Genomic DNA, 18,333 nt, shown 5'->3' with positions numbered 1-18,333 from the left:
CTTGTCCGTATATAGAATAGTAACTTTTCTATGCATGCACCACCCTGATTTTACCCTTGCCCCATCTCCAACTGAATAAAATATCCTCGTTGAGGAGCTGTAGGTAATTTTAACTTTCATTTTACTCTAATTCACTTAATTTCTGGTCACTACTGTTGTCACCAGTTGGTCCACCTCCGGGTGGAGGAAAGCATATTTTACAAAAAAGACCCAATGATGATTCTTTCACGTTACACAAAAAGCAGATAATCAAGATCTACCGCTCCACCACTCCTGTACGTTAATGAGGGTTTTTTTAAACGGCTAACATACCAAACCCTGGTTGTAATACAGGTACAAATGATCCATTCCCTTATGATTCTGTATCCTTTGCTATAGCCATCAGGAGCTTTTGAATGGACAAAACATTTGGCATTGATGGGTTGGATTCTAATCTTGGACCATGGTGACTATAGGGAGTCCTTCCTACTTTTTAAAATAAAAAATAAACTAAATAAAATAAAATAAATAAAAAACACTACAAAGGTACACCCCAGCTTGCTTGTTGACAAACCATGTTTGTGATCATGATTTATTTACTAAAGGGATTAAATCTCTCAATTGTCTTCACTGACCTGTGAAGCTTGAACACATAATTGGCCCTTAGGAGGTTTAAGAGGTTTGGACTTGTGACTCTAGCTTTAAGCATTACCATTGTAAGGAAATTCTGATACTGCCAATGTAAAACTTATTAAGCTGCAGGTATTTGGGAGGGTTGATGTTTGAAATCACTGCTTTAAGGGTGGGTGTTTTCAATAAGATAATGTCCCAGACCCACTCAATGTTCCCTTAACTCTGTTTCACAGGCCTCCGATCACGTTCCAGCAGGGTATGAGGTTGTTTCTCTGCTAGAGGCTCTGAATGGACCTCTTACGCCCTCCCCCTCATCTGCTCCTCCACTGCGTGTGCCAGGGATGCTGCCCTCCTACGGGAGTGATGGTGACCTCCCTCCAATCAGGACGCACTCTGCCATGGACCGCCTTTCTGACTGCAGTAGCCAAGGCTTTAAACTTAAGAAGAGCCTGTCCAAGTAAGTGCTGATCTAACCAATGAAACTGCACAAATAGTTATAAGCACAGGAAAACTTAAAGTAACATGAGTTATACATGCAGAGGGGGTGCACGTCAACCCCCTGGCCCATCAAAAGAGGTCAGAGCACGTCATACAGAATCATGTGGCACAGTAGGAGTACTAGAGATGTCTGCATTAGAGTAGAGTCATACAGACCAAGGGTGTGAGTGAGGAGTTCGCTTTGTCCTGCAAGGCTTACACTAGCAAATATGTTTTTTACAGAGGCAGGGGTTGAGTGAGAGCTGTATCTCCTCGAAGTCCACCACATGTTTAAATCTAGTATTACAGTTCCTATGACTTTACATTGGGTCATTCTTACCATACAGATGCCGCATTCAGAACATACAACAGGGACAGCAAAATGGCTGTAATATATTGGGAAAGCTGTAGAGAAGGAATAGTTGCTTAGCCTGTGATCTTAGTTCCCATTCAGGGGACTCTCCATTGAATTGATAAGCACTGATTTGTCCCATGGCATTTTTTCCAAGAAATAATTAATTTTAAATGTTTTGTTAGAAAATCCATATCTTAAGTAATGTAAAATAATTTTGCAACCTGCTAAAAAGGCTGTATTGACCTATTCTATGTATTTTTTAAAGTCAGAGTGATCACGTTAAAATAAGTCACCAGCCGAACTAGGCTACAAGTAAAAACATCTTTTACAAACCTTTTTTTTTTTTAAGTAAACTCAGGGGAAAACTAGGACAGTAAAGCCACATAGGCTGCAGCCATAGTACCTCACCATGCTCTTTCAGTGGTAATTGCTCTAGTTATTTTATTATATTGGACACAAAGGATATTACTGCAACAGCCATCATCTTCCTGTATTCGTCCATCAGGGAGTTGTGTGGTGTGCCTTTTTTTTCAATGCAGATTTCCATGAAGGAAAACTAGGATACAGGGTAAGCAACCATTCCTTCAAGAGATTTCCATTGAATAGCATAGTAAGCCCATCCTTACTAATTGTGGTGGAATGGATAAAAGGAAAATAAGCCTACCCAAATCAGTTTCTTCAGGAAGACAGCTGTACTTTGGCATCTGCTCTAGAGTCTGAATCAAGACAACAATGTCTCCATAAATGTATGAACAGACTTCTAGGTAGCTGATTTACAAATCTCCACAAAGGGAATATTCCTCAGTAAGGCAGCAGTACCAGCTTTACGCCTGGTAGCATGGGCTTTGGTCTTCCAGCTAAAGTCTTATTGGCTTTTTCATAGCATAATATAATGAAAGTGGCTATCCATTTTGAGAGATACTGCATTGAGGTAGTCAGTCCTGTGCGGTGCTTAAGGGACCCACAGTTTACAATCATGTGTTTATTTTTTCTTATGTCTTTTTCTTTTGTCCAAATAAAATGTAAGTAACCTCCTTTCATCTAACATATAGAGTTATCCTTCAGCCAGGTGGAGCAGGATTCTGAAAGAAAGCAGGCAAAGCAGTAGTTTGCTTTACATGGAAATTTGAGATCACCGTATGAAAAACCTCTGAAGAATCCACATGATCACTTATCTCTTATGGAACACGGCATAAGGTTCATGGGAATACAAGACTTGAATCTTGCTAACCCTGTGCATAGGTGTGATAGCTGCAAAGAAAGCTTCAGTGCTGTAGAGAAACCTTGTAAATTGGGTCAGATGGACTGTCCAAGAGCCTTGATACGATATTCAAGCCCTCCACCCCACCAGGAAGGGGTGTCGGTCTCCTCTAGGGGAAAACGTTTCTTATTCCTTCTAGGAAGTCTTTAATAACCAGAGCTTTGGAAATAGTAGCCATATGAACTTTAATTGAAGAGAATTGCAATCCTGACCTGGCCAAATGAAAAAGATATGCTAATGTCCCTTATACTTGACAGGTAGTGAGACTGATGTTTTTCTGAGGAAACCAGATTCAAAATCGCTTGCTTTTGAAGGTGTATAAATCACTCGTGTGTGGGTGTTTAGCTTCTTTTAGAATACTCACACATCCAGAGGAAGGGTCAAGTGCCCATATTGAATGAGTTCAGAGGTCACTCTGCCAAATTCAAAGTTGGTAGGTAGGGATGGATGATCTGACCCGGAAACCTGTGCCTTGTGCACAGCAGCCTCTTGTGTGGACACTCTGACAGGTGATAAAGGTCAGTGACCCACCATTTATAGTGCCATTCTGGTGCTATTAAGAAACATCCTGGCTTTTGAGTATGTTGGCTTCATAGTGACTGCTGGTATTTGAGGAAATGGAGAAAAAGCTTAGAGAAATTTCCCTGACCAGTTTGTGGTTGGTAGTACCTGGAGGGAAAGTATGAACATTTCTTATTGTCTGTGCTTGCAAAGAGGTCCAATTGAGAAAATCCCCAGTCGCAGAAGATGTGTAGGATGGCGTTGTTTAGGACCAATTTGTGGTGTTCGTGGAAGATCTGCTTAGCGAAGCCACTTGAGTATTTCAGATGCCAGTTAGGAGAACGGCAGAAATCTCCAATTTCCGTGCTATGAGCCACTTCCAGTTAAACTGCGCTTCCTGTGAATGTACAGTGACAGATCACATCCCCCATTGTTTGTTCAAATAATGCCTATTGTCCAATTGAACAAAAAGGGATTGTGTCTTGAAGGCACAATGAAATGCTGAAGGGCTCAGTATGCAGTTCTTAGTTCCAGGAGATTTATGTGATAAGACATTGTCTTTGATGACCGTGTCCCTTTAATCTGAAGATGGTCCATATGAGTACCCGAAACGGTTAGAGAGGCATTGTCACAACTGTTTAACTTGGAACATCTTGATGGAAGTCCATATCATAAAGGAGATTTATATGTCTACATCACCATATGACTGAGCAGCTTGAGAAGGCAGTGCCATCTGTCTGAGAATTGGCACAACTGATCTTCTATTCACCACTGGTGTGCTCAAGTGAACTCATGAAGATGGCCATGTGTTGTGGGAAAATGCAGGATGCTATTTAATGTTGAGTGTGAATTAATTGAAAACTGAGAAACCACATTGGAGGAAACCAAAACATGGAAACCAGTTTTAAGATTTTAATACAAAAATATGGAACATTAAAGCAAACATTTTAAAGGAAAGATCATTTTAAGGAAAAATCCTAAATTACATTAAACTTGGGTGGAGTTTAGGACTATTGGTGTTTTTGGGTTCAGGGTTAGGTAATGTTTAAGGGAATGAGGGGTTATGAATAACGAGTTCGGGCATAGAAAAGGGTTGTTAGGGGTGAAGGGTTAGAGATGATGGGTGTAGTGTAGGGGTGGTGAGAGTTTTTTAGGATTCTCGGATGAATGATGTTTAAGTGTGTGAGGTGCTTTTAGGTTTCAGGAATGGGCAGAGTTTAAGGCTGGTGAGGGGTTTTAGGGTTCAATTATGGGTAGCGGCTGGGGTGGTGAAGAGGTTTTCAGGCTCATGATGTGGTGGACTTTAGGGTGGTGGGGGTTTTTTAGAATTCAAGGATAGGTGAAGTTCGGTTTTAGAAAGGGGTTTTTAGGGTTTGTGATGAGTAGTTTACAGGGTTGAGGAGCACTTATGTGTCATGGTGACAGGTGTCTAAGGAAGGTGAGGGATTTTTAGGGTTTAGGGATGGGTGGAATTAGGGCTTAGTGAGTGATTTTATGAGTTAGGGATAGTGGAGTTTTGGGGTTGAAAGGGCTTTTAGGCTTCAGGGAGGAGTGCAGTTTAGATGGTGTGAGGGGCGTTTGGGGGAAGGGATTGATGATGTTTTGGTGCTTGTGATGGGTCAGTGATGGATTTTGTTTACAGGTGGTGATGGTTCAGCGAGTTAGAAGCATCCGAAGTAATTGTTTGACAATGTAAAAGATACAAATATTAAATAATGTCCCCTGAAGTAAAACACTGAAATAAATATCTCCAACAAAACTCTCTGAAAGTAAGACCTGCAACCATTTACAAAAATAAGCATTCAAAAGCTAATTTCAACCAAAAAGACATTCTATGAATTGGTTTCTGTGAAAAAGTAAATACTATTAAATCTGAATATTTCTATTAAACAGTTTAGATTAAATGGTTTCTCAGTAATGGTATCTCATGAAATTGTTCTTCTATGAAATCCCAAACAACCGCTAATGACCCCAGAAGAGATTAAATCTATCTTGTTATCAGGCGAATCGTTTTCAGAACACTGTCACATTTCAGACAGATAGGTAAAAATCTCTCCTCTGAAGAATACACTTTTGCATTCAAGGCGTCCAGCAACTTTTCTTTATTGACATGCAACTCCAGCTGACTCACTAGACATTCTTAGAATCAATAATTTTTATTGAGCAGTATAGCATCACATAACACAGCTCAGCTGCCTACATCCACTGGCCGGCAGAGCAAGATCCAGTAGTATTAAACACAGCCTTTGGGTCTACACACCGGAGGGCAACCCGGCGAGCGCGCATGCAATGCCAGGAGGAACAGCCAGCACTTTTAGCATTTTACTGTGATTAAGAATAGAAACAGGAACAACAAACAAAACAAAACCACCCCACCCCCCCTCCCCTCCCACCACTCTCCTCTGCATCAGTCTCGTCTACCCGCCTGCACGCGCTAAGTCACTCCTGCCCCCATCACATCCCAGCGCCTCCGAATCTATTGGACTGCACCCTGTGGCGCCACCGGGATAAGTTGCAGGAACTGCAGGTACTTCGGACATGTTACCTCGCGCTGATCTCGAGATAGGAGATGAATGAATGGCTCCCACAGCTCCGCATAATCCTCTCCCCTGCCATCCATGCACAAAGAGAGTCTTTCCATCGCCAATAGATGCCACAGCCGTCGAATCCAGTCCCTCGGGTCAGGAGGATCAGTTGATCGCCATTGCGCAAGGATAACTAAACCCGCCTCTAACAAGGCCAGAGCGATCTGCTTACCCCTCATAGAGCGCTAGCGAAACGCTTTTGCATGCAGGAGTCCTAGCAGCACATGTTCAGGAGCCCTGGGGAATGTGATGTGAAAAGCGTCATCTAGATCATCAAGGACCACCTTCCAGTAGTGACTACCGACTCCGGGTTGAGGAGGGAATCCCGAAGCCGCCAACCAGACGACGACGGCGGCCGCTGTCCAGTACAGGCCAGCTGTACAGAAATAAGGGCATGGTCAGACAAAGAGCGCGGGGAAATATCTGCTGCAGACAAATGGGGCATTAGAGACGTTGTAGCGAGGAAGTGATCCAAGCGCGCATAAGTTTTATGAGCTGCGGAGTAATAAGTGAAATCGCCCTCTAGGGGATGTTGAGTGTGCCAAACGTCATGCAACCCCCATCATGCAACCACTGTTTCCCTCCCTGTGAGATGGCCCCCGCCTGATACGAACGCTCAACAGATCTATCTAGCACAGGATCCATTACTACATTCAGGTCTCCCCCCACCAGCACACACACATCCGGGGAAGCTAGCACCTCAGCAAGCGCCGTTTTCAAAAAGGGCACTTGGCGTTCGTTTGGGGCATACAGGAAGCCTACTGTGAAGTGCGTGGTCCCCCATTGGACCCTAACCTCCAGGAAGCACCCTTTGATATCAACCACTTGGGATAGGATCTTACAGTGGGCCTTAGCGCTAAACAGGATAGCCACCCCCTGCTTTTTTGCCGGACATGAGGACCAGAAATGCACTGGGAAACGCCTGTCCCTCATCCTCTTAGTATCCTTGGAGAGGAGGTGAGTCTCCTGCAACAGACACACATCCCCTTCCGCACTCTCCAACAGCGATAGTATAGCTGCGCGCTTAACAGGGTTATTGAGACCCCAAACATTCAAGCTAACAATTTTCAAATCCTTACTCATACTGGCTAGAGAGAGATAAAGACATTAGACAGGGTATCTGAAACTGGACCACTGAAGGACACATCGAAGGCACCCAACCACCCCAACCTATCCCAAATCCCCCGGAGCACTGATGCGGAGCCCCAAAAGCAACGCCCCCCCCCCTAAAACCTCCCACAACCCAAAGCACAACAGTTCAAGGAAATGGAACATACCATAGTTCGTAGAATAGGTCCCAAAGGCAGGGGAACATGGCGCCAACCTGCCATTCGCTCGATTCCTGATACAGGACTCCCCTCCGAACCAGGACAAAGAAGATCTAGTCATTTACCTCCTTCGGACCGTCACCTCTGGCGCCCGCTACCGGCCCTGTTAGGGCCTAGCGAAGGGTCCATACCTCAAGTGCCTGCTGAGGCGTCCGTTACCAGAGCCACAGATGCCACCACAGCCCCCTGTTCCAGTAAGGTCGCTGACAAATCAGATTTCACCGCAGAAGCAGGCTTACCAACTCTCTGCCATTCCGCGGATTGCCGCCGGCACCTGCCGGGAGAGCCACCGGCTCCATAGGAGGGGGTGGGCCATTCCATCCCCAAGATGTCACAGGCCGCTTCCAGGGACTAGACCTGGATGAGCTTGTTCTTCCATTTAAAGATGAGCCTGAATGGATGCCCCCAAGAATAGGGAACATTCTGCTCTCGTAGGAAATTGGTGACAGGCTTGAATTCCCTCCTTTTTACCAGGGTCCTGAAAAAGCAAAGGACGGTGGTCGTGGAACTGAAGGGGAGTGAGGTCACGTGCCTTCCTCAGGATCCGTTCTTTGAGCTGAAAGTCGTGTATACATACTAATATGTCGGGAGGAGGGGCCTTAGGTCCCCGCGGCAGACCAACACGATGCACTCGGTCCATTTGGATATCTTGCAAGGTCTCCTCACTAAGAATGTGCTTGAAGAGTGCCTCCACATATTCTCGCAGATCCGACCCCTCGTCCTTCCAAGGCACCGCCCTAATCCGAATGTTATTGCGGCGGGACCTATTCTCTAAGTCCTCGGCGTGGGCTTGCAGGTCCAAGTTCTGTTCCGTCAGGCGAATCACGTCCTGCTGGAGCTGATGAATATCCTCTGCCGTCCCCAGATCATGCTCCTCCAGGGTTGCGACCCGCTCACCCACACCATCCACGTCCCGCCGCACCTCACGAAGATCAGACGCCAACTGAGAGCGCAGTTCCGTGATGTCCTCCTTGATCGCAGAGAACAGCTCGACCATGAAGGCCTTGGTCGCTGGCGCTTCAGGATCCTCCCTCCGTGGGGTCTTGTCCTCCACTGGCGAGGCGGACTGCACCGCCACCTTTTGGGCCCCATCTTTCACCGTCTTGTCCTTCTTGACCCTGCTCGTCGCCATTGCCTTCCCTGTGGAAGCTTATAAGCAAGCCGGGAAAGCGATGAAGGGTGCACCACCCAGGCTCCCTCCGTTAGCAGCTCCGCCGGCCTTCAGGCAGCACCAAACCCCTCGATCTCTCTTAAGCCAGCCCCAGCCCAATCACCGGGCTAACGCTCAATCCCCAGGTGGGCGAGTCACTTCTCTGGGCGCAAAGCAGGCAGATTCTTCAGGGCCCCATGCTCTGCTACGTTCCGGCACAGACCGCTGTCTGGCTCACCACAAGGAGAGGCAGCAGGGCGTTACGTCCAGATCTAGGCCTCTCCCAGCCTTCTCGTACCCACTCGGGCTCCAGGGGAGGGGGTGATACAGTCTTGACCACCCAACTCCGCTCTTCCCTCCAAGCAGGCCAACCACCGTCCGCCGGCCAGCGTACCGAGCCTCAGTCACCCCGGGGGACCACTTCCTGTTCCTCACCTCCAGACTTCTCCCAGGGCCGATGCAGTGGGATTAATGTCGACGATGGGCACCAGGCCTCACAGGGCCCCCCGCTTGCTGTACAGGAGCATTATCTCCGTTATCGCCCTCGCAGCACGCTCGGCACTCTAGGGCAGGGACGGACCGGGTGCACAGGTGCCACGCCTCAAACTGCCTCCTGCAGACGTCCGCTCACCAAGGGTCAGCCAGGGACCTCCGTGTTTGTGCGGCCTCCACCACACCAAGGCCAGCCGGGGACAGCCACTCCTCAACTCCCATAGAGCAGCAGAGCTAGGCCCCAATCATTCTCCATTCCACAATCACCCCAGGAGAGTCCAGCTCAATCGCCTTCAATTGCTAGGCAGGAGGCGGCAGAGCAGTCCCAAGGCCCGCCGTTCCCCTTCTTGGTGCCGCAATCAGTTCTAGGTGCGGGGAAGGGCCCCTCCACCAGCACTAGGCCCCTCCAACTTACTTCGGGCCTCAGGCCTGCTGCAGTCCCCGGGCCGCCGCTAGGGAGTCGCGTAGCTTCTCTGGCCGCCTTCACTCCCGCGCCGGTCGAGTGCAAGCTCTCAGCGGCGCCCACCAGTCCGCGAAGCGATCCACAGGCGTCCCCGGGAGGCCCCCGCGCTCTCCGCTCCCGTCGAAGTCGCAGGCCGGGTCAGCACCCTCGCCGGGCGACTGGGAGCACCTGATCCCCAGCTCAGTATCGGCGGGCCCGGTCACCACCGTCGCCTTCACTGCAGGGACCCAGCAGGCCCCTCCTCTGCGCTGCTCGTGCAGGTCGCTCTCTTCCTTCTGGGCTAGGGACGCCCGGAGACAGTCCCCAGCAGTTGCCGCTCCAATCCCGCCAGCTCCGCAGGGCAGACCGCACCTCCCTGGGGCTGACAGGTCACCTCGCTCTGCAGACCATGAGGCACGCCACTCGTCTGAGCCGCACCCTGCCACACCTCTGTATTCAGGCCCGATTTCGGAAATAAGGGCACCAGACACTGCCGGACAACACCTGGACCCACGGCACTGTTGGTTCTGGCGCGGATGGGCGCCTAACAGAGCGATATCCACGGCTATGTAACATGCGGCGCCGGAGGGACTGAAAGCACGTCCTACTCCGCCGCCATCTTGGCCACGCCCACTCACTAGACATTCTTAACTGAAAATGCTGAAGAGCTTGTTGTGAGGATGAGAATTTGAACATCCAAAAGTCTAAATACAGATAGACAAAGATATTTTGTGTTTTAAGATGCCTAAAACCACTGCCTTCCACTTCAAAAAAGTTTTTGTTGCAGACTTGTACTGGTGATGTCAACAGAGTACCACAAAACTGCAGGAATTTCTGATGTTTCTTTGCACTAGGAATATGGAAATAACCACCCTGAAGATCTATAGAACATTGATAATCTCCTCAGTGGAACTGATGGTAGATGCGATAAACTGCTAGCATCCTGAACTTCTCCTTCTGTATGTTTTTTTTAGATCTGGAATGGGTCTTGCCTCATTTCTTGGGCCTTTTGTCATCAGAAAGTAGTGGGAATACATTCTTTAGTCCATTCTGAGTTCTGTTTGAGAAGAAGAACGCTGACCTCTGGCTGAAATTTGTCCATATTATGTTGATGTGACTTTTTTGGAGGTATTGCCAATGGTGAGGTTCTGAATGTGAGACCATATCCATAACACACTTTACTTTTGTGATGTTCTTCCCCTGATCCAGGTAGTTCGAAATGCTCGCCCCCCCACCCCCCACCAGAGTAGGTAACAGAGGAGGGGAAAGTGAGCAGTCGCTACTTGCCTTCTGCAGGAGACTTACACACTGCTGTTGATAGCTGATGGGTGTTTTTTCCTCTGGATTGACACTTTTTCTGCTGATTTTGCTGCTGAGGCTGCATTTTATGCTATAGATGGGCTTGAACACTCTGATGGAAATAGCAGCCATGATAGGTCTTGTAGTAATGTTTTTCTTTACTTTAGGCATACAGCCTTAAATGTCTCCATCTCCATGTTCATGCAGGCCATATCCTCATCCACATGTAAACAAAACAAAGTGCAACATGAGAAGGGGAGATTCAGTGTCCTAGTTGAGTCTCTGGTTTGAGACCAGCGAGATAGTGAGTATCAATGTTTTAGTGCTAGATTATAACAATAGCCATACATAGCTAGGTTTGAAATATTCACAGCAGCACTAATGATTTGGTTGGAGACCATCAAGCCTTCATTTAGTATATCTGTGAAACCCGCATGTGTTTCTCAATGCAAGTCATCAGTGAACTGTTGCAATGAATCCCATAGCGGCCTCTTGTATCTGACCGAGAGGGCAGTATCACTGGCAGATTTGTTTGCCCTTAGTGATGTGCCACAGATGTTTCTCCCCACAGAGTCCAAGCATTTACTCTCCCTTAGAGTAGGAGCAGTGAATAAAGGAGCAGACTTGTGATTCTTGATACTGAGGCAGTAACTGAGTCGGTGGAGGGTCCTACCTTAGTACCAATGGTTCCAGCTAGAGCGATTTATATATTTCTGTGTCCTACATACTGCGGCCTTCACAGAAACATTTACATTGCAGGTTTGAGGAGACCTGGAACCAGAGGAACGAGCATTCTTGAAAAAGTATGCCAGTATAGAAGTGGTTGGTAATGTGTTATGTTTATTAGTGCCTCTAATCAAGCCTTCCTCAAAAGTATCGATCTTGTCAGTGGAAAAAATCTGGCCGGTGGTGAATCTGCCTAGGCTGGACAATGTCTTCATGTTCTTCTTCATGATCAAGAACTAGAAAATAAAGACTATGCCCTTGAAAAATGTCTAGAAGAACATCTTGAGGAACACTTTGAGGAACATCCGAAAGATCAAGATCTTCTAGATTGTATAGAATGGTAAAAGTGAGGTCTTTAATACTGTCTAGAATGTGACTTGTGAGGATTCAATTCAATTCAATTCAATGTATTTATTTTGTTTTGGAAGTCCAACGGAGGTCCACAAAAACACACTAACAATTTAAAAAGACAAACATTGCATACAGTACAAAATTCCTTCCTTCTACATTACTATAACATGATATCAAACGTAATGTGAAATGTGCAAATAATGCTATAATACGTAAAACAATCACATAACCGGCCAATAAAATTTCTTATATACATACTAAGTAATGTGCAAATGATGCAATGAATACATGAAACAATTAAATAGCCAACCAGTTGATATTAAATCGAAACCAGAGTACTACTGTTAGACAAAATTCTAATAAATAGGCAAAAATTGGTATATCTTAAAACAAACCATTTCATTCGGGGGTGAAAAAAACAGAGAACATGCATCCTGAGCAGAGTGAATATTAAATTTGATAAATACTGGTTTTAAAAACGCTCGCCTGGCACTTTGCAGTTTTGAACATACAAATAAGACATGATTAAGATCTTGAATTTGCAACTGGCACAGTTCACAAATTCTCTTCTCTCTATGTGTTTTATCCCAGATACCAGTGACGTCTCTTAAAGGCAGCAGATTAAATCTCAGTAGGAGTATCAGCCTTCTAATCCCATGAGGGATATTCCAAGTTAAATAAGGCTGTGGTTTATTCCCCAATGTACTCCCACTGACCGCCACGTTACTGGGCCTGGATTTACTTAAAGCAATGTCTCTGGCTAAACTGATAGGGGATCTATGTGTTCGAGGCATGTGGGCTGCTAAATTCATATCTAGTGCATAGATCGCCGCCTAGTGTTGGGTCCGGATGATTGCACATTGTTGTCCTGGAAGAGTCTTCGAAGTATCACGAGATAGGTGGCTCCTCCCCTGGACTACAGTGCGCATGGGCATCGACTCCATCCCCAGATTGTTTTTTTCCGCCATTGGGTTCGGATGTGGTTCTCGACGTCTCCGTGTCGGAACCGATAAACTTTGTTCTTAAGGCCAAAAGACCTTCGTTACCAGCGTCGGTATTTGTTTGACTCTCTGAGCCGGAAATCTACGGAGTCTAGTTACTCTTCGCACTTCGAGGCCCTCTCGTCGCAGCAAGACCTGACGACCTTAACATGGAGCGGAGCCCGTTTAAGTTCTGCCCCGTCTGTGGATCCAAATATCCACACATCGATGTGCATCCGGTCTGTAATAAATGCCTGTCACCGGACCACAACGAAGACAACTGCATGGCCTGCTCAAAATTCAGGTCAAAGAAGACGCTCAAGCATCGGCGCGTGGCGCGCCTCGAGGCCCAGCGAGCGACACCGGCACCCGACAACATATTCGACGACCCTGCGGAGGAAGGCGGTAGCCATCATCTCCAAATTTCACCACCGTCGACGGAGGTCCAGTCCGATCCCGAGGAACAGGTCGAAGGACAGGACCAGGACATTGAATATGTCGAGGAGGTAGGGGACGACGAAGAAGTTTATGGGGCCGCGGAAGATAGCTCAGAGGAAGAGCTATGCCCCGAAGTCTATATTACACAGGCTCAGGTCACGGGATCGCCACTCGGCCTTACCCACGACCCTGCACCGCTATCCCCGGCCCCGCATTCTAGCCCGGCCACGGACACTCAAGCGGAGCCGCCATCCAACGTATCGAAACCGAAACCTTCGGTTTCTACAACACCCAAGATGGCCGATGTCCAGGCAAAATCGAAACCGAAACCAGCGGATTCGACAACACCTTAAATGGCCGACGTCCAGCAGAAAACGAAACTGAAACTAACGGACTCGACAACATCTAAGATGGCCGACGTCCCACAAAAAATATCAGACTGCTCCTTCATCGACTCCGTCCACCTCCGGTCCACAGAAGTCGAAGAAGGCTATCGAGCCAACAGCGCCGCAGATGGTGCACAAGGACTCATCCTCCAAGAAGGCCCTCCGTCAAGAGTCGGCCTCTGTTGCTCCGGCACGGACGTCGAAGTCTGTTCACACGCCTTCAGACGCTCCTACGGCGCCGTCAACTAAACGCCCCGTCGAACAAAAATCGACTACAGGCCATGACCCGAAGGCCGCAGCCACTACGCATCGGCACAAAGATGTCGGAAATGCAGCATCGGCATCGGCGCCAAAGCCTACAGCGGAGCCGCGCCACGTTGCAGCTGAAGAATCGTCGACGCAAATACCGTCGACACCGAGGGACTCCGACGCCACCGGACACCGAACGTCGGCTACGACACCCTCCGCCTCCTTCACTAAACAAGTCACCGACTCCCTGAAAAGGATTCGAGAAAAGACTTTGTCGGCGACGGCTCCCACGCCATCGGCTCCGAAAGAGGTTGACACTCCTCAAAAGTCATCAACCAAGCTTATTTACACTCTTCCACCAAAGGTGCCACCAAAGGCATTTGCACCTAAATCGGTGCCAAAGACTTCGGCTCCTTCGACGCTTCACGCCTCAGAAGAACACTCTGAGCATTACATCGATGCCCAAACAGCGAAACTGACCCTTTACAAAAGGAAGATCACTTCCCAACCACTGGAATCCTATGTTATTCCACTGAAGAAAAAGAGGCCAGCACAGGACATTCCTGCCCTTATTGAGCCTATCCTACCACCACCCAGAAGAAGTCCATCACCTTCCCCAAACCAATCAGGGGGAGAGGATGATGAGGAAGACGACCAATACAATTTCCCAGTGGACAATGACCCTGATGTTCAGCAGGACACATATGACGACACTGGGGACCAAGGTGGCCAGCAGGTGGTACAAGATCCACAAGGTTTTGGGCCACGTACATCTCCAACGGAGGATTCTGCAGCATTTAATGCTTTAATCGAACGGGCAGCGGCAAATCATAATGTGGACATGCATGCTGACCCGGTGGAGGAAGATTTCCTGTTTGACACTTTCTCTGTCTCAGAAAGAACAGTTAAAATTCTTCCTATGCTCAAAGGTGTCCTTAAACATGCCCCAGAGATCTTTAAGGAACCAACCAGGGCAAGAGTGGTGAACCCACGTATCGAGAAAAAATACAGGCCAGCACCTGGAGATCCTGCATATATTCGAGGACAGTTGCCTCTAGACTCGTTGGTGGTCGCCAATGCCCGCAAAAGGGCAAACTCCCAAACTACGGGTGAAGCTCCTCCCCCTGACAAGGAGTCGAAAGTGCTTGAGGCATCTGGCAAAAGGGTGGCTGCGCAGGCTGCCAATGTATGGCGTATAGCGAACACACAGGCACTATTGGCGCGTTACGATAGGGCGCATTACGACACCCTAGAACAGCTCCTTCAACATCTATCTGATGAGTATAAAGAAGCAGCAGAAATGCTCATACAAGAGGGAAAGCTTATATCAAACGCTGCAATAAAATGTGCACTTGATGTGGCTGACACAGCGGCTAGGGGAATTAACACTAGCGTCATGCTGAGGCGACAAGCTTGGCTTCGTATATCTGGATTTAAGCCTGACATCCAAACTACTATCCTCAACCAGCCCGTCAATCCTGACAGACTGTTTGGCCCAGATGTAGACACCACACTTGAAAAGATTAAGAAAGACAACGAGACTGCTAAGTCCATGGGGGCACTTCAGTCACAACAGTTCAGGGGCGGCACTTTTCGTCGCTCAGGAGCACGTGGTGTTACCAGAGGACACTTGGGTCAACAATCACAATTTTCAAAGGGTACTGCACAATCCTCCTACCCCAAGCAGGGTAGAGGAGGATACAGAGGTAACAGTGCCAAGGGCAGGGGCAGAGGAAACAACAACTCACGTTCCTCTGCCTCCAATAAACAGTGACTCTCTGTCACTGCCCCCCGACCATCCAACACCTGTCGGGGGGAGACTCGAGCAGTTCCTGCCAGTCTGGACGTCCATCACTACAGACAGGTGGGTGCGAAAACTTATCCAATACGGTTACTGTTTGGAGTTAACGTCCACTCCTCCCAACATTCCCCCAAGGCACCGTCCTATGTCGGCAGAGCACTTGCACTTATTGCAGCAGGAAGTCTTGGTGATGCTGCAAAAAGGTGCAATCGAGCTCGTACCAGTGGAAGAGGAAGGCACAGGAGTCTATTCCCTGTACTTCCTCATCCCAAAAAAGGACGGATCCCTCAGACCTATTCTGGATCTACGCCCCCTCAACATGTACATACTGTCAGAACATTTTCACATGCTGACACTGCAACAAATTCTACCCCTGCTAAATCAAGGGGACTTCCTAGCAACCTTAGACCTCAAGGATGCTTATTTCCACATCCCACTCCACCCATCCCACAGACGGTACCTCCGGTTCACCATTCAACACAGGCACTATCAGTTCAAAGTCCTACCCTTCGGGGTAACTACTGCCCCCAGAGTGTTTACAAAGTGTCTGGCGACAGTGGCGGCGCACCTCAGAAGGCAGAACATACACGTCTACCCGTACCTAGACGACTGGCTTGTTCAAGCAAAGTCGGAACAACAGTGCGCCGCGGACATGTCCCACACTATTCAACTCCTGCACAGTCTGGGGTTCTCGCTCAACTACCCAAAGTCGCACCTTCAACCAGCCCATGTGCGGCAGTATCTGGGCGCGACAATAAACACCCTGACTGCTATGGCTCAGCCAAACCCAGCCAGGATCAACAGCATTCAGTCACTGATCCAGAGGTTCAGACCGCAACACTCCCTGCCAGCGAGAGTGTTCATGCAGTTGATAGGCATGATGGCCTCCTGCATTTTCATAGTCCCGCACGCGAGGTTGCACATGCGTCCTCTCCAAGAATGCTTGGCGAATCAGTGGACACAGGCTCGGGGACAACTGACGGACCTAGTGTTGGTGACCGGTCGGGCATACAACTCTCTGCATTGGTGGAATCCACACAACCTTTGCAAGGGACGACCGTTCCAAGAGCCTGTGCCACTGATTATCCTGACAACGGACGCATCTCTCCAAGGGTGGGGAGCTCATGTGCTCCACTACACTGTGGTCCACACAACAACAGAAGTTGCACATCAACTACCTGGAATTGATGGCAATCTTCATGGCGATGAAGTCCTTCAAGGTACATTTGTGCAACAAAGTCGTGTTGATCCGGACGGACAACATGACAGCCATGTACTACATCCAAAAGCAGGGAGGTACTCACTCACCACAGCTGTCTCATCTGGCTCAGAGCATGTGGAAGTGGGCCATTCAGAGGAACATTTTCCTCATGGCGGAACACCTCCCCGGCAAGGACAATCAGATGGCGGATCTGCTCAGCAGGTACAGCCATCAAATGCACGAGTGGGAGATACATCCATCAGTGCTCCACCCGTACTTCCAGCAGTGGGGTCTTCCAGAGATAGACCTGTTTGCCACAAGGGAAAACGCAAAATGCCAAAGCTTTGCCGCCAGGTTCCCTCACCCGGAATCGCAGGGGAATGCGATATGGATGAACTGGTCAGGCAAATTTGCGTACGCTTTTCCCCCAGCGCCTCTCATTCCGCTGGTGGCAAAAAAGCTAAAGCAACACTCGATGACTCTCATCCTGGTTGCTCCAACATGGGCACGCCAACCATGGTACAACATGTTTCTAGAACTTTCCGTGGTACCGCATCAAAGGCTGCATCTCACACCCAGCCTCTTGACGCAGAACCATGGCGACATTCAGCATCCAGATCCGCAACAGCTCAATCTGGCGATCTGGCTCCTGAGGTCTTAGAATTTGGCTACCTCAACCTGCCTCCTGAATGCATGGACATCATCCGGGAGGCAAGGAAGCCCACGACCAGAGCTTGCTATGCTGCAAAATGGAAGCGATTTGTCATTTACTGTACAGACAACAATATCAACCCGCTAGATGCATCCATTCCTAACATCATCTGCTATTTGTTACATCTTTACAAATGCAATCTAGCGTACGCTTCCATTCGGATCCATCTATCCGCCATAGCGGCTTATCTCCAGAATAGGCAGCACCTCTCTGTTTTCAGGGTGCCTGCCATTAAAGCCTTCCTAGAGGGGCTGAAACGAGTCATACCTCCTAGAACTCCACCAGCTCCTGTGTGGAACCTCAATGTGGTCCTCACTAGGCTGATGGGCCCACCTTTTGAGCCACTGCACTCATACGAACTTCCGTTTCTAACGTGGAAAGTGGCTTTTCTCGTTGCTATCACGTCGCTCAGACGTGTTAGTGAGCTGCAAGCGCTCACTATCCAAGAGCCATTCATCCAAATACATTCTAACAGGGTGGTGCTCCGCACTAACCCCAAATTCCTTCCAAAGGTGGTGTCACAGTTTCATATCAACCAAACTATTGACCTGCCTGCATTTTTCCAAAACCCACAAACGGTAGCAGAAAGAATGCTTCATACATTAGACGTTAGGAGGGCGCTAATGTACTACATTGACAGAACACAACCCTTTAGGAAGACACAACAACTTTTTGTTGCCTTCTCCGCACAACACAAAGGCAACCTCATTTCCAAAGCAGGAATAGCCAGATGGATTGTTAAATGCATTCAAATCTGTTATCAAAAGGCTAAACGCACTTTAACAATACCCCCAAGAGCGCACTCCACACGCAAATTGGGGGCCTCCATGGCTTTCCTGGGGAACATTCCTTTGGAAGACATTTGTAGAGCAGCCACATGGTCTACACCACACACATTTACCAAGCATTACTGCGTAGATGTGCATTCCAAACAGCAAGCAGCTGTGGGACAGGCTGTTCTCAAGACACTTTTTCAAGCTTCTGCAG

General features: G+C 48.2%; 1 protein-coding gene and 1 long non-coding RNA gene across 7 annotated transcripts in view; one reads left to right on the top strand and one right to left on the bottom strand.

Annotated features, from left to right (window-relative positions):
• The window catches only part of LOC144770238 (uncharacterized), a 1,037,372-nt gene that overhangs the window by 335,798 nt on the left and 683,241 nt on the right, over positions 1 to 18,333 (bottom strand). The gene's annotated exons all lie outside the window — the stretch shown is intronic.
• The window catches only part of RNF157 (ring finger protein 157), a 626,725-nt gene that overhangs the window by 372,268 nt on the left and 236,124 nt on the right, over positions 1 to 18,333 (top strand). For all 5 annotated transcript variants that reach the window (XM_078654581.1, XM_078654580.1, XM_078654577.1 and 2 more), the window contains one exon: positions 846 to 1,069. In XM_078654581.1, the coding sequence (XP_078510707.1) occupies positions 846 to 1,069 (224 nt within the window). The remainder of the gene's footprint in view (positions 1 to 845; positions 1,070 to 18,333) is intronic.

The sequence above is a fragment of the Lissotriton helveticus genome, chromosome 7 (assembly GCF_964261635.1).
Source record: "Lissotriton helveticus chromosome 7, aLisHel1.1, whole genome shotgun sequence".
Classification (NCBI taxonomy): Eukaryota; Metazoa; Chordata; class Amphibia; order Caudata; family Salamandridae; genus Lissotriton; species Lissotriton helveticus.
The sequence above is the reverse complement of the archived record's forward strand: the minus strand, read 5'-3'. Positions and strand labels throughout refer to the sequence as shown.